Genomic DNA, 21,220 nt, shown 5'->3' on the forward strand with positions numbered 1-21,220 from the left:
CTGAACCTGCCAGTGAGAGACGCCAGAGATCAGGACCTGCCGGGAGATTCAGGCAGGAGAGAGAAAGCCCCAGCCTTTAAATGAATCCTCCCCAAGGAGCTGCTCCCAGCTCAGATCTGCTCCCTCAGAGATGCAGGAAACAGCCCCTGGATCTCGCCTTGGCGCCTCCGCTGGTCCCCCAGGACGACGGTGTCAGCTGAGAGTGAAGATGGGTTTCTATTTATAGGCTCATTGAATAAGATATTAACATACGAAAAGAGAAGGGAGCGCCGTGAGCCAAGAAGGGCCAGGAGCGTGGAGGAAGAGGACAGCAGCCAAGCCTGCAGCAGCACATGGAGGCAAATTGGAGCCTGGAGATGGCAGGGCTTGAAGAGCTGGAGCCTGGGCCCTGGCTCCTCGAGCGCGGCTCAGCTCCTTTGGCAATAAAAGAGCCCGGGACTGACGGGGATGTTTGGCCCAAGCCAGGCCTGAGCGGGAGGCCTGCAGCGTTAATAATTCTCCCCCTTTCTTGAGGGTCCTGGTGCGCGTAGCTCAGCTCAGCTCCCATCCATTTCCACGCAGACCTCGTCTCATCAAGCCAGCTCCAGAATCAAAACCCAGAGAGGAAATGCAAGTAGTGCAAAATTGAAACGCAGGCCACAGCAGCGCTGCGGTGCATTATCTGCCCCGTACCCATGTCCTCTCCGTTGCTGTGGACGCACACCTCCCCCTTGGACTGCCATCCCCGTCACTCCCAGCCCCTTCTTTGGGGCCAACGGGATAAGGCACAAAGCCAAAACCAGTCGTTCCCAGCCGACTAGTCAGCGGCTCATTGCTCTCTTTTGGAGCCACATGGTGAACACATGGATTTTTTTTTCTCCTTCCAGTGCTGCAGTCAAACTGAGTGACAGATAAACCCAAGCTCACCGTATGAACCATCTCAGCCGCTGAGTCCGGCAATACGCTCTAGGAACAGCTGTCCCCCGGGGCTGGGACGGGGCCACCAGTACAGCTGATACAGGCTGGGGGCTATAGATGAACGGGCTCATTTGGGTTCACACATACCCCACTTCCCACAGCTAGAAGATCCCACTGCTCCCGATCACAACCGAGTCCATTTCCACCCGTGCACACCGAAGCCCTGAAGACAGACTCCCTCCCTGCAGACAGATCTGACTGATCTGGGGGAGGCTGCAGGACTGCAGGGGAAGCACAACCCTACCTGCTGCAGAGCCGGACTGTGTGCGCACTGCCTTTGTCTCACTGGATGAAACTGTGTGCAGTAAGCTGTCTCCTAACATAGGAAAGTGTGATGGGTAAGCACTCTCCCCACACATGGCTGATGCTTCTGGGTCCTACCCTATCCTACCATAGTTTCATAATTTCTAGGGTCGGAAGGGACCTGAGCAGATCATCTAGTCTGACCCCCTGCCATGGCAGGAAAGAGTACAGGGGTCAAACGACCCCAGCAAGGTGTTCATCTAGCCTCCTCTTAAAGCCCCCCGGGGTAGGAGCCTGCACCACTTCTCTTGGAAGTCGGCTCCAGCCCTTAGCCGCCCTGACCGGGAAGTAGCGCCTCCTGATGTCTAACCTACCAAAATCAGCATGGTCATGCCAATGTGTAATGCTGTTTGTCCTGCCATCAGCAACTGCTCCTGTTCCCAGGGGCAAAGGCGCCCATTGTCGTAGGACAACACTGAAAGAGCTCAGAGAAATCCCCGGGCCTGCTGCCATTGCTGCTGTGAAAGGGGCCCCCGCAGCTGCCCCAGAGTGAATAGAGGCTGCGAATGTCCGCGGACACAGAAGGGGGATGAGGGAGGAGGCGTTGCGATGGTGCTTTTGTTGACTTGCAAAGCTGTGAGATGCCCACGTGAAAAGTGCTTTACAAATGTGAAGCGTTGGCGTGACTCACAAACACACACGCCTGCTTTTTCAGCACTTTTTTACTACAACGGGATCGCTGTAGAAAGGGCTGGTGCCTCAGGGTGACGCAGCCCTTCAGGACAATCGTGGACACCTAGGAAAGGGGGGGAAGAGAGAAACTCTTACTTTTATGGGGCACAAAGGGAAAAGTTGGGGTTCACTGTGGGCATGGACAGAGGAGCAGTTATGCCACCTTAAAGGTTAGGTGAAAATACTCAGTAAAAACAAAACGTGCATCGTTATACCCTTATTGCAGCTATGAAAGCTGCAGCACGGCAACTTGGTAAGTGGCAGAGCAGGGAACAGAAACCGTCTACTGTTGCCTTGTCCACATGCCCATCCATCGGACCACGCTTTCTCCAGGGCCCAGCCTAGCAGCCAGCATGGCCACAAAAATCATTACAACACATGCAGCACTATGGACCTGTTTGCGAGAGGTGCAGCAGTGAGCATCGATACCGCTGGCCTTCAGTGCGTGCTGCTGATACTCAGTGACTCTCCAGATCAAAGCAGTAGGTGAGAGGACTGACCACCAGCTGCTGGTGAGGCATGGATCACAACAAGCCTTCCCTCTCCAGCTCAAATTGCCGAAGCTCCCCAGTACCCACTGCACTCATAGGCTCTGTGGTTGCTGCCCTGCTAGGAAAGGCTGAGTATGTTGCAGGGCAGGTCTCTAATCCTAGAAGACAGACTCAGGGTAGTTGGGTTCAACTCTTAGCTCTGGCAGTGACCTCTCCTAGCACCCTGGCCAAGGCATTTACAACGCTTAAATCCCTTGGCCAAGGGGATGGATGGTGCAGGTCAACCCAGCTGTCCCGAATCCTACTTCAGTCCTAGGAATCAAGTGGGGCTTGTCATCCTGCCTGAAGTCATTTACACGCCCCTTATTCTTCAAACTGTATATATGCAACTTTGCTTCCGTTTCCTCCAGAGCAAGGAGACGTGTCCTGAGCGTGCATGGAAGGGATCCATGATCACCACCTACACCGCAGGTCTGCTCTCCTGCCCGAGAAGGAATGCAACTCCAAGAAACTGAGTGCGGTGTGGGAAGGAAAGTAAAACTTAGTTGGATCAGCCCCCTCCCAAGGTAACTAGGGTGGCCATCACAGAGGACAGTCTGGTTGTCCTCTGTCCTCTATTGATAGGAAACCCAGCACCATTATATTCTCTATTTTTCTCCTGAAGAAACAAGAGGACAGAGTGGCAGAAAACTGGAACTTCCTCTATGATGGCCATGCTAAAGGTAACAGAAAAGCCAGCTTCTATGTCTTCCATACCTGTGATTTGAACCCACAATGCTCCCTTTCAAGAACAGTGTCCCGAGTACCAGGTCATGGGCTAGTTCTGGCCAAGGATGCTTTCTTCCTCTTTTGGAGGCTTGGCCAACCAAGAGAGGATGAGACAGGAGACATAACTGAAGAACGTTGCTCTGCGGTTCAAGTGGGCATTAGCTTGAGTAAGAAGAAATGGCTGCATTGCAGATTCAGGCCCCTGGTGCTGTGCTTGTATTACCAGTCGTCAGAGAAACCGGACAGCAGGATGTAGGTGGGACCAGAACCGAGAATGACTTCTTTCCTAGTGCAGGGCTCCTCTCCGAGCCGGGCCAGGCTCCTTCTGGCTTGCTCTCGACATCTTACCCTCTTGCCTGCTCAGTAAGCCGACTGCAGCACAAGGGGCAGAGGCAACTTTCAAGCCCAGGTGTGCCGTGGCCCAGTGGTCAGGGCGTTGTTGAGGGAAGCATAAAATCCTGGGTTCAAACAGAGTTAGAGGACAAGACTCTGTGTCTTTCTGCTTCATGGACAAGTGCTTTAATCCATGGACTGCTGGGTGAAAAGGTACGGAGGCCTTCTGGGAGCAGGACAAATCTAGCCAAGCAGGTACAGACAGGATCCCGTGCAAGTGGCATTTAGATACCGCTAGACACAACAGATGGGAAACTGAGGGGGCCAAATCCTATCTTTCCTTTCTCTCTCACATTTAGCATCTGTGGCCTCTTCAACTCTTCCCATGTCTGTGGTACGCTATCCGCTCCGACAGGGTTGGATGCATGGGTGGAGACTGCGGGACTCAGCGCTGTAAATAGGAGCAGCACAAAAATCTGTGTTCAAATACCTGCACCTGGACTAGGTGCTTGTCAGGGATACCAGTGCTCGGGTCGGCCAACTGGTCAATTGACGGCCTATTTTGGACTGGTTAAAGATGACAGCAATTTTTTTTTTTTTAAACTATTTTTTTTGTATTTTCTTGACATAAATATTATTTTTAATTACTATTTTTGGGGGGCATTTCTCAATGGAAAGTTGTGCTTTTTTCTGTGCGATGTTTGGACCTTTTGGCATTTTTTAACAATTTGACTGATATTTGATCGAACTTTGACCAGTCAAATACCCAACCCTAACCAGTGCAACAGCCTTGAGTGCTGAAGATCCACGGTATACGACAGGCACAATACATAAGCACTGCCAGACTCAGTCGGACAAGACATCCATCTAATCTGGCGTGCGCTCTCCAACAGTGGGCAGCACCTGATGCAGAGATGAAGTAATGTAGGCTCATCCCTATCAGAACAATTACTTTTTCTCCAGAAAATTTAAGCTTTAATGAGAGGAAACCTCTGGTGTATTTTAAGCTTCCTAAAACGTGCACGTAGGGATGGTGAATTTAAGGCAGGAAGATCAATTCACAGTCAGATCAGATTTGTTCGTTTTGCATTGTTACAATGGACACCTCGAACCACATAAAAAAATCACAGGCATAGCTCTGAGACTTAAAATCAAATTTATTTAGAGGAAAATAATGACTTTACAAGAGGTTGATGATGATGATAACTAAAAAGGAAGATAAATAAAAGCTTGTTACAAAACCTAACGGCAGAACCATGCCATGTTCGTGGCAAGTGACAGAAAAAAAAAAAAAAGAAGAATTTTACAGTTGACAACCAATGCACTTTTTACATAATTACAAATTAACATACAGCAATTAGGTTTTACCCTCTTTTTTAAATTTCATCTTTAACTTCGTAGTTTTTAAAAAAAAAATGTTTAAGTTTTTTTTTTTAAACAGATTGAACATAACATTGCAAAACTTTTTTTTTTTCTTTTGAAAGAAACAAAACAAACTGAAAGCAGAGGTATAGCGTGGTACTATAATACACCTCCTCAACATTCGGGGATTACTCTAGTGCATTCCATATTAGTATCAAATAAACACAAGGCTAAGCTTTAACCATAGGCAAGCTGAACGGGACATCGGCTTTTAGAGCCCGTGTTTAACTTCAATAAAGAAAATGATACTTAAGAGTCTGGAAGTGATTCATGTGTTACGGACTCCTGTGTTTGCTGCTACGGGAGAAGCAAACATCCTGCTTTTTTCTCAGCCAATGGAAGCAGAACGGATTCGGGCAGGGCTTCAATGGCAGTGAAGTGCACGCGAAGAGAAAGGGCACTGCCCCTAGCACGCGTTTTGACAAGGATTTAGCACCGTGCCTCCTTATTGCTCAGAAGACGCACGGGGGGGGGAACCGATTCAGCTTGCCTATTTTTAAACCTTAGCTAGATCACGGGAGAAAGAACTGCGGCCTGTCGCGCCGTCTGACAAACGAAGTAAGCACTCTGAGCGCTGGGGAGGTTTAATTAAAAGAGGGCGCCTTAAATTAGTTAACGTTTACAGACCTGGCCAGCAGGCAGGAGACTTTCCGGCGTTCTGGTTAACAGGGAATGTTATGCTAGGCTTAAATAGGAAAATCACTGCGTTGTTGCCATCTCGGACCAGTCCTCCCCTCTCCCTAGGTTATCACCGGTGTCTGGCTTCCCCAGACCATCTGCTTGAGATGGCACTATTAAGCCCTTCCCAATCTGTCTCTGCCGTGAGGAAGGACTGGATTTGGACATTGTTTCACAACAGCGTTGAGAGCTTTTACCAACCCAAAGAAGGTAAGAAGAGGACCAGACGCTACAAGTGTGCTTGCTCTTTGTCAGGCAATGCCAATCTGTGCCACCTACCCTTAGTCCCACGGTTCCCGGCAGTGGTCAGACCTCAACAGGGATGGGGTTGGGGGGGTGGAAATCAGGCCACCCCATGGAAAGTAAGTGCTCTTGGTCCAGAGTCATCCTGGGAGGTGCCCGCGGGAAACGAAGCCGTGCTTTGAAATGGACTCGCCGTCCATTCCCTGTGCCCTGCCTTCCCTCCAAGAGCAAGAGAGGAATCGGAAACGAAGGTGCCACTTGGGAAAGCTCAGTCTCTTCTCGGGAACCTGACTGACTCAGTCTCCAGGAGGTGCTTGCTTTTCCTCCTGTGCCATATGCACACTGAGGGGGCTCCCACCAGGGATTCACCCGGCGGGCTGGGCGATAGCTAGTTTCCCTGGAGTAGAGAGTGCATGAGGCGAAGGGCGCTCAGTTCACTCCATTTTGAGCACGGCTATAGTAAAATTCACACCTTCTTATCTTTGGCCTAGGAATACTATGAAAGCTGCTGCTCCACCCCCATCTCCCAACACCTTAGCAAAGCCTACACGCATGCAGAGTTTATATTTGCATATAGCCTAACCCTCCCCCATCCCAGGTTGCACTGGGGGGAAGCAAGAATACAAATCCGATTGTCTGAGAAAAGCGAATGACAAGACAGGGTCCATTTAAAGTGCTTAATGGCATCGAACCATGACAGAAGTTTACAGGCTGAGATGATCACCTTGTTTAAAAGAAGTTGAAGGCTAATCCTATGTGATCCCTCCGATTCTAGAGATACTCATTACAGCTCTAATCCCTGGGCTATCTTCACCACCCCATTTTATGTACTTCATTCTGAGATTGCTTCCTTCATCATGCTACTCCCTAATGCCCCTTCTGCTGCATAGACACAGCCACCATGCCAAGCCTTTCCTTCTTCACGCTTGTGAGGAGTCTGCTGTTCCCATCTATGCCAGACATGTACAGGGAGCTCAGCTGGAATTTTTTCTAACTCCACTTCTTCCTGCAGCAGCGTGCCATATAGATGCAGCCACGTCTGACCCCTGGGTCCCCTGAGAGCCCAACATGCAGTGGGGTGAGACCAGTTCTCTTAACGTCATCCAGGCCATCTGACTGCAATTCAGATTTGGTTACAGATACAACATGCATTCAACAGGCATGGGTCAGATGCCATGTGCGGAAGTAAAACAACATAACAAAGGCGGGGAAAGAAAAAGGATACCGAGGCTACAAAATCCTAGCACAGAGGACTGACCCACTCTTAACAAAGCACCCGGGATCAAACACTATCTGGGTGATTTAGCAGGGATCAGGGTGGGAATCTATTTCCAGGGATCAACTCCAAACCATTCAAAGGGGAACATGAGAAAAGTGGCTATGATTAAAAAAAAATGTTATATATATATATATATATATATTCTGCTTTCCCCTCCCTGCTTCTTACAAATGAAAAAGTAGAGGGAGGGGGACTAAGGGCTTCATGGTGATACAATCTCATACAGCAACAGAGGATTTCTGTCCCCACAAAACAGGCACAAGCAACTCTGATATGAATTGATGTACTTCAGATTCAATCCTCTGTCTACTTTGGAAAAGTGCAGATGGGAAACTGGGTAGCTGCTTAGCAAAAGTACAGATGCAGCTGGCAATGCGCTCAATGCAGTTCTGTTGGCAGCGAGACTGGAGAAAGTCAAACGTCCAAGGCCTCCTTCCCACTGCCCTGATTGAGGGGCTTCTGCTCAGTTGCCTTTCCAAGAGCGATAGGACACACAGGTTTAGGAAGTGTCAGTGGTAGGGGGAAGACACTGGGAAGAAAAGGAAGGACTTGTGCTGGAAACAGCGAATGCCAATGAAATGGAAACCTTCAAAAACACCAAAGCACTGAGTTCTGCCTACAGAACAGTAACTTTACCATGTATTGGTTTGGTTTCCTCTGCAGATTTGGGTTTCACTACTAGACCGTTAATATTAGGGGAATGATTTTTTAAATTTAACGACCTTAAAGACAACTCCATTATCAAGACATAATCCCACACCCGCAGAAGTCAATAGAAAGACTTCTCTTGACTTCTGTAGGCACTGATCAAGACCTACCCAAGCATGAATGGCTCTTTTACTTTGTTCAGAGAGAGATGGGAAAACTCAGAAAGGAGATGTAAATTCCAAAAGCCCAACGGACAGCAAGATTCCTACCAGAACCACTGCCCCCCTCTCCAATTTTTGCTTAGCTTAGAGCTGCTTTGCCTTCAAGACCGCTTTCTGGTTGGAATTCGTTGCATATGACTGCTCTTCAGGCTGGACACCAGCTGCTTGGCAGTGCTGAACATGCCTTGCTTTTATATGAAGCAACAGTGAGAAAAAAACCATTGGTTCCTCAAGCTCATCTTTAGAAAAAATAATATAAAAACAAAACAAAACAAAGTAAATAATTATTTTTTTTAAACCAGACCTCTTTCAAATAAACAGAAAGATAAACATTGGTTTGGTTTGTTTGTTTTTTTGCAAGCCCAGCTTGCAATTAAGTATGAGCACCAAATAATATTTAAAAACTAAATAAAAAAAGGACAAAAATAGAATCTCAGTGTGTGTGTGTGTGCGCGCGTGCGAGTGTGTACGAGTGAGGGGGGGAGAGAGAGAGAGAGAGAATTGTTCAGAGAGCTTCAAAAGCAAGTGATCTATTCTGGATTCCTCATTCATCAAGACAGACCTGTCTAAACCCCCATGCAGCTGTCAGCAGTGCTCATTAAAAATGTTAGCACCAAATGCTGAAATCTGCTGTGCGCAACTAGCTTATGAGAAGCTACCAAACAAATGCAAGTCAAAAGAGTGCAAGACACCATTTGAAAAAAAGGAGAATCTGTGGGAAAGGGAGTGAGCATCACCGCATCAGATTGCTCCAGGGAATGAAGGTGATACCCAATTTATAATCGCCATAAAACACTAAGGCAAATCTCTGGAGAGGGGCAGAGAGTGGCTCTCCATTTAAAAGCAAGATAGCTTGCTACATTTTGTTGCCTCTGGTCATCACTCATCCCCACCATACTTGGCATTTGGGTAACACCCTGCAGCTTCAATGCACTGAGGCATGTTCTCTCACCCACAAAGGGAATTCTAATGATCCTATTTTGCAGCTAGAGAAACTGAGGCACTGAGCGGTGAAGTAATTTGTTAAAGGCCACACAAAGAATCCGGACTCGGGAGCATCTGACCAGCAGCACTGTGTTCAATCCATGAGAACAAGCTGCCTCCCCAGCGCAGAGCCCTGCGTTTGCATAAAACGAGGAGCCGTGTTTCGTCCGAGTTCGTCCGAGGTCAGCCCTGCAAGCCTCACTCCCCCACCAAAGGTGACAACTCCCTGACATCTCACTCAAGTGCTGGGGAAATGTCTTTGATGTCACTTTGGAGAAGAAATAAGTAAGAGGAGCTGACGAAATCCTGAGAAATAGAAGCTCAGTGATCATGTGAATCACCTCATTAGCATATGCCAGGGAAGAAAAAAAATCCAGACAATAGTTTTAAAAAAATGTATATAAGCTAAGTGATCCCTAAACGGAAAAATTCTCAGGAGTTTCTCTGATCAGTTAGCGGGCTTGTAATGAAACAACTGCAAATGGAGAAATATTCTGACAAAGGACCCGCGGCTTAAGGAAGGGCAGGAGGGAGGGAATAAGCAGGCTGTAACGCACATAGGCCCATTAAAAAGCAGTCAGAGCTGTCCTCACTTGAGCACTGTCTGTTCTGGGTCCCCAGGGTTGCCTAACAAGCCTGGCATATTTTTCTTCTTCCTTTCAAAACATTCAGATTTTGCACTTCCTGCTGGAAATTTTTTACAATTTAATCTTTGCCCCGCAGAAATCTCTTAGAAATACGGGCTGATTTTAATGTGGGCAGGTTGTTCCTCTCCCTTCCCCGCTCCTCACTGCCGTTGCTGCCTGCTGTTTTGTACCTTCCTGAAATATAGCACGAGATGTCTGATATATGTGAAAGGGGTGGGCAAGCCAATGAAGCTACACTGAGCAGTAAGGGCAAGATATTTAATATCTACACGCTCCCTGAAAGTCATCAGGTTTCAGCTATCTCCCTGGGCACAGCTAAGCTAACCCAGCTTGTCTGTACAGACTTTATGTATATCCCAGTGGATACACAAATACATATATGTATATATATATACAGTATATCTATATATGCCAGTGTGTACGCACCATCTGCAGAGTCCTAACCTTTTGCTAAAGGGGAAAGGTTTGGTTATGCTCTCCAGAAAAGGGGAATGCAGAGGCACAGACTGCTTGGGCCACCTTCTCTCAGCCTTGACCAGTAAGAGAAACAGGGAATTATCTACACAGGTCATTTTACACCAAGGTTTGCATAGGGAGTGGATGCTGTTTGCCATGTGCTCAGCCCCTGCAGCCAGGATTCATACAACACCGAAAGCTAGAGCCCTGTGCCCGCCTCTTGCAACCCTGATGCATGCTTCACTGAACGCATGGCCTGGCAAGCTTGGTGGATGCAGGAACCGGGAACCTGCTGCAGGGTGGGCGCAGGGAGCTTTCCTCCATACAATGGCTGAAAGCAGTCAGTGGGCGAGGAGAGCTTTGGCCCTGTCAGACACCTGCATGGGTTCTAATACAGTACAGTGAAGAGGGAGCCTTATCCCGGCAGAATTAGGAGCAGACACTCAGCAGAAGATTTCCTTGCCCTCCGGTGGTGCTTCTGATGAACGGGCATCTGGGAAAGGAAAATTCATTGTTATTCACCACAGAAATACACCATGAAGTTCCATGTTAAAGCAAATTGGCACCTTTTGTCCATTCACTCCTACAACGGGGTGTTTGACATATCCCGTTTCAACTACATCATCAAGTTACAAGAACAGGGTTAATAAACCAGCAATCTGGCACCCAGTACACTGGAGGCTTGCAGAGTCCACAGCCGATGTGGATCCATGAGAGAAAACCACCAGGTGATTGCACACTCGTGGGTCAGAAGTGAGATGCAACAGGTTGATGTGAGAGGAGAGGCAACTGGGCTAGCCAGGCGTGGTAGTGGTCACAGATAAGGGAACCTGGGCCTCCCTCCTGACCAGAGAAAGGTGGCAGCTGGTGGCGGGGAGGGTGGTAGTAGCAGGGGCGCTGCTGGGAAGATTTTCAAAGCAAACTCCCCTGGAGGGGCCTTCCCCCAAGAGCCAGTCCTGGATTTTAGACTGTGTTTATCAGCACGCTGCTTTTGGGAGTACTGATTTCACACAGCTGATGTTGAAAAGTATAATAAGTGTAGTCAAGTCACCCAGACGAAATGGAGAGGAGGGAAGGAGAAAGAAGCAGCATTTGCCCCCTCTGTCCCTTGCAGACAGGAAGCATCCCCTGCTGCTAGATTATCAGGGGACCCTCCAGAGCTGTGGAGATGGCCTGGAGAGCAACAGCAGTGGTCTGTTGAAGAGAGCCATAGGGGGAAAGTATCCCATAGCCAACACCTGTTCTCTCTGCACACATGAGATAACACCAGAGAGCATCAGCCTCTGTGGAAAGCTCTGCTCATCACTGCCATTCTTCCTATCCCTTACTCACGGTTATCACTCTTTGGAGGCTGGGTACCATGTTTCTCCAAGGTTGAACAGCTTTTTAATCCTACACTCACTTAATCCTTTTAATCCTACACTAACACTCACCAGCAGGTTGGGAGCGCTGGCTTTTGCCCTTTTTCTTCTTTTCCTTTTTGTCCTTTGGCTTGGCTGGCCCTAAACTGAAGAGGCGTGAAGGCATCTGGTGCTGCCCTTCAGCCGCCTTGTTAGTCTGATTGGCTGTGCCAGGCACACCGAAAGGGTGTTTCTCTTTTGATGTCCTTGAGAGACTGTTCCTTTTGGGTGACACAGACAGTTCTGAATCAAAGTGCCCTGGCTCGGGAAGGGAATAGCTCTGCTGTTTGGAGGGGTCCTCAGCAGCGGACAGGGATGGGGTCCTCATAGTCTTCTCGTGCGGCTTTGAAACCTGAAAGGAGAACAGAAGAGTTTCACTCATACACTCCGGTGCAGACAGGCCTTTGCTGCCGTTGTAGACAAAGCCTGCTGCTTCACACACCTACCCAAAGAAACCACCTACTCTAGGCAGTATCCAGGAACATGGACATTTCTCCCAGCCAACACACTCCTTTGTCTGAGGGGAACGAGATGAGGATTTGAGAAAGGGGTGCTTCTATTCCTTCCCCTGCCGAATGAGACTGAAGGGGTACAACAAACAGAGAGCAAATCCACTAAGAAATTCAGGATCGCTCCTTCCCACTTCCAGATGCAGAAATCCTCCCCCTTAGGGAGAGGCATGCTGATAGATACGTAGGGGAATGCCTGACAAGTGAAGTCATCCCAAAGGGAAAGGACAAGGCAAATCATTTTACTGCTTTTCTGATGCGTCCTCCAGCAAAGCAGTGGCACCCAACATGTATAAAGGAAAGGCCAGGACATGAGCTCCTATTCTCCAGGCTCCATTCAGACATCCCTATTCAGAGCTTTGCCATCTGGATACGTCTCCAAAAAGTTGCTTTCTTTGAATGACACTGCTATCCGCATGGCCTACAGAAAAGCTGAATGAATTATTTTGTCTCGTGTTTCCCTATCATGCCCTTGGCCATGGACTCCAAGTGCCAAGCAAATACATTAGATTTACACCATGATCTTTGGAGAAACCGACACTCTTATCTGCTCTCAAGCCAATTACAACTTTTATGACTTCATTCCTTATTGTGAATGGTATGAAGGAATGTCAGCCTCTGGACTGCCAATGGATAAGGGGGCAGCAAACATTCCCTTGATTATCTGCTATTTGGAGTTCAATATCTGAGCTACTCAATGAGCCAATTAAGTCACGTGGCTCCATTTCCATTCTCTGAATGTAGGGCCTAACTTTTATAAAGTACTGCTGCGTCAGCTCAAAACAAATTACATATTGCTCTGGGATGAATTTTGTGCCTTGATTAAACGTATTGGCTACAGCCCTGAAATCTGATTTCCGTGCGCGTTTGTGTGGAACAAGCCATCCTTCTAGCGATTCCCTTCAGCCATACCTCCAACTGGATTAAATGGAAAATAAACCCAAACGTCCTGACAAAAAACCTTGTATAAATATGAGAATCTCTGTGCAAGCTCTTCTTTGCAATACTGTACAGCCCAGTGCTAAGCCCCCAGACAGCTCCCCCTCCAGCCTGCTGTGTGAGGTCTGTAATCTAGACAGGGATTGTGTCCATCTATTTGTGAGGTGTCTACAACACTGTAGGAGGCTGCTACAAATAAATTAACAAGGTCTTACAATATAGTGACCAAGATTAACAAGCAAAACCATTCAGCCTCACTGCTCCTCACCAGTGAGCTGCTTCTGTAAAAAGATGTAGTTGGCCTGGTGGGGAGCTCCAGGCTAATGGACTGACTGCCTGGGGGAACAAAAAATTGCTGGCCCAGATGTGAAAAGGCTACAGTGAAATGCAACAGAGGTTTCTCCTGAGCATTCCTGTGTCTGCTCCTTCTTGCAGTTCAGCTCGGCCTGTTATACCACTTACGATCAGGCCAATAAGGAACAGGTCTCCAAAAAAGCTGGCAACGCTCAGATGCATTCACCCATGAACCCCACTGGCAAGACAAGAGATGCACATCCGCCCACGATTGCCGCGGGGATCTGGAAGGCGCTGCTCTGCTAGAAGCCTCTCCCGAGACAGAACAGGCAACATACAGCAGCAAACACCAGGAAACACCAGGTGCAGAAGACAGATCAGTGTTTAAAAAACAAACAAACAAACAAAAAAAAATCAGGTCTCATCTCTCTCAGGTTCATTCCTTGATTTTAAGGGCAGAGTGGACCATTTTCTTACCCTCTAGTTGGACTAGAATCTCCCCAGCAACTCCAGCAGTGAGCCTAGCAACCTGTGGCTTAACCAGACCATTTCTTTGGAAAGCCAGTTTGTCACCTAAGCTGCACTTCTACCCTGAGCCCTTGACTGGAAACAGCGATTACCTGATTGTGGCCAGGCTGCTTCAACTGTGCACGATGCAACTGCTCCATTTCTCTCTGGAGTTGCTCCTTCTCCCTCTCCAATTGCTTCTGTGCAGCACGGAGCCTCTCCAGGTCGATCTGGTAGGCCGACTTCTTCTTCTGCAGCTCCTCCTTCACCTTCTCCAACTCTTGGTGTCCCTTCTGAGCCTGCTCTTCTCTCTGGGTCAGCCACATTTCCCGGTCCACTAGATCCTTTTCCCGTGTCTCCCATTCCTTCTCCCTCTTCTGTTTCTCCGCCAGGTACTGGGCTTGCTGCTTCTGCAGGTTGGCCAGCTCCAGGCGTTGCTTCTCTAGGCTCCGCTGCTTCTCCTGCTCAATCAAGGAGTTCGGCCTGGAGAAGGTCCGTGTCAGCGCTCTCTCATTCAGAACCATCTTCTGATCCTCAATGTATGTGTCCTGCTGTAACACGACAGCCTGGGAGGGGAGAAAGAACAAAGTCAGTGCGGTGCCTCCTTGCATGGAAGGCATGTAGTACAGCAGCTGTCACGTCACGGAGCAGTCAGCAGCTGCATCTGGTGCCTAGAAAAGTCGGCATATGTGTCTCGGCTGATTAGAGGGTCCAGCAAGGCCAGCATGTATTTGTAAGACACAGGCCATGTCTAGTACCCCTGACCCAAGACTTTTGCATGGCAGTTCAGCGCACTAGCTGCCTCCAGGCTGGAGAGCTATGCAGGAAGAGATGAGAAGAGAATACTCCCAACATGGCAGACATAAGATAGGATCCTTTAGCAGGACCTTCAAGTCCAAGCACAGGCTGGGAATACATATGGAATTGAAAGGGTGCAAGTGAAATGCTGATGTCAACACAGTTACAAGTCAGTGCTCATGGAGGGGATTCATATGTTCAGGAATAGAGAATGTGAAAGCAGAATACCAGGCTTCAGGATGACCTACCTGCAAAGCACTAAGCAGGTGATGGAGCTGGGTGATGCTATGGAGAACATGCTGCAAGGAAACAGAAGAAAAGCATTGCTGTAATACCTCACCTTACTGTTCGCTCTTCTGTAACACTGCAAATGAGTTGTGCATGACCATGCTGATTCGTTGGACGACACCCAGCCATCCTACTTGCCCCATCCCTTCCCCACCACCTATACCATCGATAGTTTATCCCAAATACACCTACTGATCAAAGTTTAGGGCATGTCTGTGTGTTAAACTTTCTGAGCCAGGCAATGTGTCCAGCACACCACATGGCTTTACCTGGGTCACTTCCTAAACTTGAAAAATTGTAGTTGGGTCCTTAGGGCGCTTCAGGCAGGCTAATGAGTACAGGTCCAATTATCCCACCTAGTGCATCACATCCATGGCTACCCTACTGGCAGACACTTCCCTCTGGCTTTCCCTAGCAGTCAGCAAAGAAGCCAGTCGCGTGCTCCTACAGCAAGATGCCTGTGGAGAACCACCCCATTCTGCCTGTCTTGTCTCAGGAGGTCTTTTCTTTACAGCAGTTTTTGGCAGAAGTGCCACAAATTAGCCTCACGTCTTCTCCAAGCACCAGTCCAATCCTCTTCCCCTGCCCAATCTGCTGCTCTGCTTTTTGCTCCCAGCCCTGTACTCCCTGTCTGATCTACTGCTTTGCTTTCTGCCCCATCTGCGGTTGTGCTTTCAAGTCTCCTCCCCAGTTCGCTCTTTGCCGCACAGAGGCTGCCAGTATTCTTTGTGGCTCCATTTTCTGGGAAGTGAAGGAGGAATGGTACTGAGGAGAAAGTTACCATAAAGGTAGGGAGTTTGCATGCATTAACTATGACTGCATATTTGCAGGAAAATGACTTTCACGGCAAAATACCTTGGAACGGGCCCTAAAAATGCATTAAAAGTTTGCTGTCCCTTCCACTTCCCCCTCCCCCTCTTCAGGGAAATTATGCAAACAAATGGGTGCACAACTATTGCAGGAATAGGGCTGGAGACCTTTGGAAATACAGCTCCTAAAGGCACAGGTATTTGTGTTGGTGTAGAGCCAATAGCATGCCAGACATTTTGAGATGGTGTCTTGTACCTCCAAACACTGGCCAAGTGCTTCTCTGAATCCTGTTCTATGTACCGTAATTGCTCTTTCAATACAAAAATTTAGCCAACACAAACAGCAGTGTTTCCAGTCCTTGCATAATAGCTGGTAGGAAGGGAACCTCTTCTCAATGAGATACTTAGCTGCCATTAATGTTAATTGGGAGTTAGATGCATATCAAAGGAAGAATAGAAACCTAATTGCCCCAATTCACTGCACCTGCAACATACAATTAAACTCCTTCTATATGCTGATGCATGGTGAATACAGTCCTGTGCTCTCTAGTCATAATTAACCCCTGATGCCTATAATCAGCATTCATTCTACTAATGGCAGTTGAAGGTCAGGCAATAAATCCCTGGACTGAGTATCCAAAGCTCAGTTTACTACATTTAAAAGTCTAAGTTAGTTATACATCAGGATATGGAGTACATGCTCTCCTTTACCTCTTGGAACAAATCCACTTGCCATCACAACTAAAGGCGAAATAAACCCCACCCCTAAGGCAACAGAGATTGTTCTTACCTCATTATTTCTTTTCAACATGAACATGAAATTAGCGTTTCCACCCTATGAAAAGATCACATTGCTTTAATAAAAGGGCAAACCAGCAGTACAATAACTGCCTTTCAAAGCTGAACTAATGATAGAAACACATCCAAACCCTCCCATTTTCCTTTTTGGCAATGCAGATCTCATGTATGTAAGTGAAAATCAGCTAAAAAAATCAAATGTTAATTAGGGATCACTTTGTAGTGATACGATGAACTAATCTGCATGAGGGCATGAGTTTATGTTTGGCCATGGCATGGCAATAGCAATGCATAATTAGACGCATGTTTTATTTGGTTTGCAGACAGATGGCAGGATAGGGTCTTCTGTGACCCTGGTTTATTACCCATAAATTTTTGTTTTGAAGTGTGAATTTTAGTCAAAGCAATACTGGTTTTGATTACAGACTTCCAGCACGGTGGGCTTAACGTGGACAGAAACTCATGCCTTTTCAGATTTCGAAGTGATAGTGCCAGGACGAAAGGACAATGGTTATTGCTATAAAAGACACACACGACAGCAATACCTTCTTCAGAATGCTGTCGGATTCTGTCCTCCGAAGATCCTGGGCATCTTCGCCTTCATCCTTCTCTCCACCTAAAAACACCCCCCAAAGGTTGACACGGATCATTTAACTTTGCAAATGGCAGATGAAGCGTTCAGTCATTAGCAAGTGTCAGATGAGGGAAAACGGTCTGTATTACAGGTGATTCGACACAGCTGAGATGTGCTTGTCCTTTAGCAATGTGTGCTTGCTTCCTATTTATACAAATAAATGTCAGCCCACACTGACCCAATCAGTGCTTTGATTAGGGACCAGTTTGGGCTTGGCCTGAAATGCCAATAATTTTAGTGCACTGGCTTATGGGTCAGACATCTTTCAGGCTTCACAATCCCCATTCTCCATTTCACTAGCACTGAATTAGAAACCATTGGCTGTGGTTTCCAAGACAGGTTGTGAAAGAACATGTGGTGAATGCCAATTGCATTGAAATGGAGGATAAAACATCACGTTATGTTGCAATGCTACCCATCCTGACTGGATTTATGATACTTAGGCAATGGGTTGGTACCAGGAGGGCAGTATCTGTATGCAAACAGTTTTGTCCCTGGGTACCAAGAGTTCCCGCAGGCTCGGACATCAGAACCCAGGAATTCAGAACAGACTGCCAGACATGTCATGAGACTGCTCCCAACTGAGACAAACCACCTGAGAAAAAAACACCCTTAGAGCTTTTTTCATTGATTTAAACATGAATCATCAAGCCAGTGTGGATGAAGACAACCCTGTTAACAAACAAACCACAGAACGCCGGCTGTAGTCCAGAGTTACATCCTTCCTGGGGTCTGGATTTTCTATTCACTGACACAAACAAATGCTAACCCTTAGCCATCGCTCTCTGCCCCAGCCACTGCAGCCTCTCTAAAACCTGCGCAAGGGCATGCAGCCTGGCATCTTTCCATAGGCGTAAACAGTCAAAGCAACCTTTACTATAATTTTGCTGCTGAGGAAACATGAGGCACAATAAGGCCAAGAGATTTGCTCGAAGTTATGAGAGAGCAAGCAAGACAGCTGGAAATGGGACAGAACCTGGCTTCCTCCTTCCCAGTGCTGGGTCTATCTGACAGACACTGCATCTTCCTTCCAAAGCGTCCCCCAAAATGCAGTTTTCATACTGTCAGATTCATATGACCCTGTCTCTGCAGAAAGTCCAGGCAAGAGAAGGGAGACTTGGACAGTCTTGACCAGCCCAGCCTGAGGCCATGCAAGTTGCTACAATCAGGAAAAGTCACTTCAACCTAAATTCAAGTCTGAGCAAAATGCTTTTTATGTTGCTGTGTCAGGGCCTAGTGGACACTATATCTTGTGGCTGAGAAAATCCTCTAAGTTTCACACTGTAGACTGTCTGGAGCTAAAGACTACAGTGTGACATGGAAGATTGGGCATGGGTTTCAGGGAGAGCTGTGCTGGGACAGAACTCAGACTGCAAGTAGGAAAGCGGAGGATATGGTTTGTGTGGAGAGGAGCCCTGGAGGGATGAAGACGCCTCTGAAGCCTGGGGTGGACAAGTGGGACATTGGGAAGCTGTAAAGTGTGCAGCCAAACTACATATTTGCTCATTTGGCTGGGGGAGACTGAAATCACTGTGGGTGAGGGTGTGTAAGGAGCATAGGCAAAGAAGATGGGAGACAAGGCAGGGGGCACAACTTGCTTGATTCAACAAGCTTTCTCTCAGGTAGGTTGTCATATGTCAACTGGGATCTCATTTTGCATCCAGACTAGGAGGTAGCAGCCCTCTGGAGATGAGGGAACCAGGCTGTATACACCGTAGCAAATAAACAGACGTGAAGGAAACAAATATTTAAATAAGCCGAGTAAAGGGCGTGAAAAGAAAGGCGCAGAGCTCAAGACAAGGGATCAGCAGCCCTGGCCCCGAGTCCCTGCTCAACCATGGACTTCCAGTAACTTGGGTAAGTCTTTGCACCTTTAACTGCCTCCATTTCCTCATATATAAAATGGGTAGCATGCTAGAAGATTGAGGCATTAAGCTCATTTAAGATTCATTAGGTGCCTGAGTTCCTTGGAAGGGAGATGTCCAACAGGCACAAAAAATTCTAAACCCAAATCCAGTCCTGCATACGCACAGAAATACTCACACTTGGATGCATTCATCTGGTGACTGTCAAAGCCTCCAAAGGTTTCTGCTCTTCTTGGAAGGGAGATGGGGCCGACTCCTTCTTGCTCAGAGGTAGGGCTGCTGACCTGTGGTCCCAGTGCACTCCCCAGACTCCTACTCACCATGCTTTGCAACAACTCAACTGAAATGGTAAGAAGCAACACGAGAGAAGGTCAGCTAAGGAACATACTCAGGATGTACAGCCCAGCATGGTTTCCCCCAGGCCTAGAGGATGGGGTCAGTAACTTCATGTGCTGTCTGTACAAAGAGGAAAGCTGTGCAGGAAGCGAGATGCCAACATGCTACCTGTAGCCATTCAACAGTCAGGTCACGGGTCACGCACACTGAACTTCACACTAGCACCTCATCTCCCTCCCTCTCCAAGTGCTGTCAGTATGCGTTTGCAAGCCTACAGGATTGACTGCTCCAGCTTTCTGGGCATCTCACACAGGAAAGCTGGGATTCACCTACTTGCCAAAGACAGCATGGCCCAAGTGTCGCACAAAAGACCAGATCCTGGGCTGCAGCCAGATACCAAAGTACACGTCAGGGAATGGTGGGCAAAGGGCTTCAAGTTCATATCTCTACCATTTCCTGAACCAGCATGGGCTTTATGCAAAATTCCTAGCTGTGCTGAAGACTTCTAGATATCTTTCCTTACTTCTTCCCACCAGTCATTATTACCTCCTTCCATTCCTGAGTTGCATCTCTTTCCTCCTCGACACCTTTTGGGGGATGGGAATAGCTTATGTTCATTACGTTCTGATTATGGTTTATTCATTCAAAGAAAGAAGATCGATTTACTCCAGGGTGAAGCCTGGGTGAGGACTGATTCCCCCAAACAACTGGTATGAACACTGATGCAGGTAACTAATATGACATACTGGCTCACTTACCCTCATTTATTGCACTTTTCATAATGCTCTCCCCCTTGGGTGCCTCTCCAGTGTTGGCTCTGAACAGCACTCTGGAGATCAAGCCATCTTCCTGCACACTGCAGTCGGTCATATCCCTGAAAATCTTCCCCTTCTCCTCCAGCAGCGTGAGGATCTGCTGATCTTTCTGCTGAAGCTGTTCTGTGGGGTGAACAGAGGAACCTGGATTAAAAGCTGTGGTTTGATAAGGAATCTGAATAATCCCTGTGATACCAGCTCCACCCAGCGGCACATTCTGGAACAGCAACGATTGTGCGCAGTTTCCAACCTCCTTAGTTTTCAGGACACGTTCCCACGCTATTAGTGTCTGAGGGGACAGACTCGTGGACAGTTCTACATCCTAAATGGGAATGGATCTCAACCCCCATGTTCCTGCTGCTGCATCTGCAGGTATTCAGACTAAAAGGCAGAGAATGAGATGACAGGGACCTAGGAGGGTTCCTCCCTGTACTAAAAAGGCCTGGTGTCAGGCACTCATATCCTGCTCCTAGGCAGGAGTAACTTGGCAGCCCTGCTGCTGCACTCTTCTTGCTGAGGGATCAGCTCCCTTGCATTTCTTCTCCAGTCTTTCTGCTTTGTATTTAAATGCCCAACACTGGAACGGCAGCCAAGAGCCAGAACTTCTGCAGCAACGTTTGTCACTCGGTATTTCAGAAATAAAAAATTAATACAGTTGAGCGTCTGCCAAGCTCATTCACTCAGGCTTCAACAACCTATAGCTCGTCTCCAGCAGCAGCAGACAACTACCCCATGACAATGCTCAGTTTCAACAGCTCTTGCATATGGGAAAGGACTGCGATATATGTACTGGAAGAGCCACGTGCTGCCTGCTGATCCGAGTGCCAGGTGAAGCAATGATTAGCAGCTCCATGTCTTCCCTCTTTACTCTTACTTCCCATGATCAAAACACACTGCAGGTCAAGGCCCACCCCTCCAGCTAAGCAGGGCTCTCCGAGGGCCACTGGAATGGAGCTACAGGGGCTGCTGAGTGAGCATTACAAAACCAGTAGCTCCTTCGCATGACTTGCACCTGAACTCTGACCCTCTCCCAAATAACTCACTCATCCTAGGCTGCACTGGCCAAGGGCACAAGATGCACTCCCTTCACAGCTGCAAGCTACTGGTACCCATTACAATCTGAACG

General features: G+C 47.9%; 1 protein-coding gene across 5 annotated transcripts in view; it reads right to left on the bottom strand.

The window, feature by feature from the left end:
* Nucleotides 1–4,663: 4,663 nt before the first annotated feature.
* AKAP13 (A-kinase anchoring protein 13) overlaps nt 4,664–21,220 on the bottom strand; it is a 243,484-nt gene continuing 226,927 nt past the window's right edge. For 4 of the 5 annotated variants that reach the window (XM_019533755.1, XM_019533754.1, XM_019533752.1 and 1 more), the window contains 8 exons: nt 20,038–20,217; nt 19,122–19,283; nt 16,990–17,060; nt 16,437–16,481; nt 14,798–14,848; nt 13,865–14,317; nt 11,536–11,854; nt 4,664–10,595 (listed from right to left, as the gene is read on the bottom strand). In XM_019533755.1, the coding sequence (XP_019389300.1) occupies nt 10,546–10,595; nt 11,536–11,854; nt 13,865–14,317; nt 14,798–14,848; nt 16,437–16,481; nt 16,990–17,060; nt 19,122–19,283; nt 20,038–20,217 (1,331 nt within the window). In that variant the 3' untranslated portion in view covers nt 4,664–10,545. The remainder of the gene's footprint in view (nt 10,596–11,535; nt 11,855–13,864; nt 14,318–14,797; nt 14,849–16,436; nt 16,482–16,989; nt 17,061–19,121; nt 19,284–20,037; nt 20,218–21,220) is intronic. The other variant, XM_019533753.1, reaches the window with a different exon arrangement.

The sequence above is a fragment of the Crocodylus porosus genome, unplaced genomic scaffold (genome assembly GCF_001723895.1).
Source record: "Crocodylus porosus isolate Cpor-Errol unplaced genomic scaffold, CroPor_comp1, whole genome shotgun sequence".
NCBI classification, from domain to species: Eukaryota; Metazoa; Chordata; order Crocodylia; family Crocodylidae; genus Crocodylus; species Crocodylus porosus.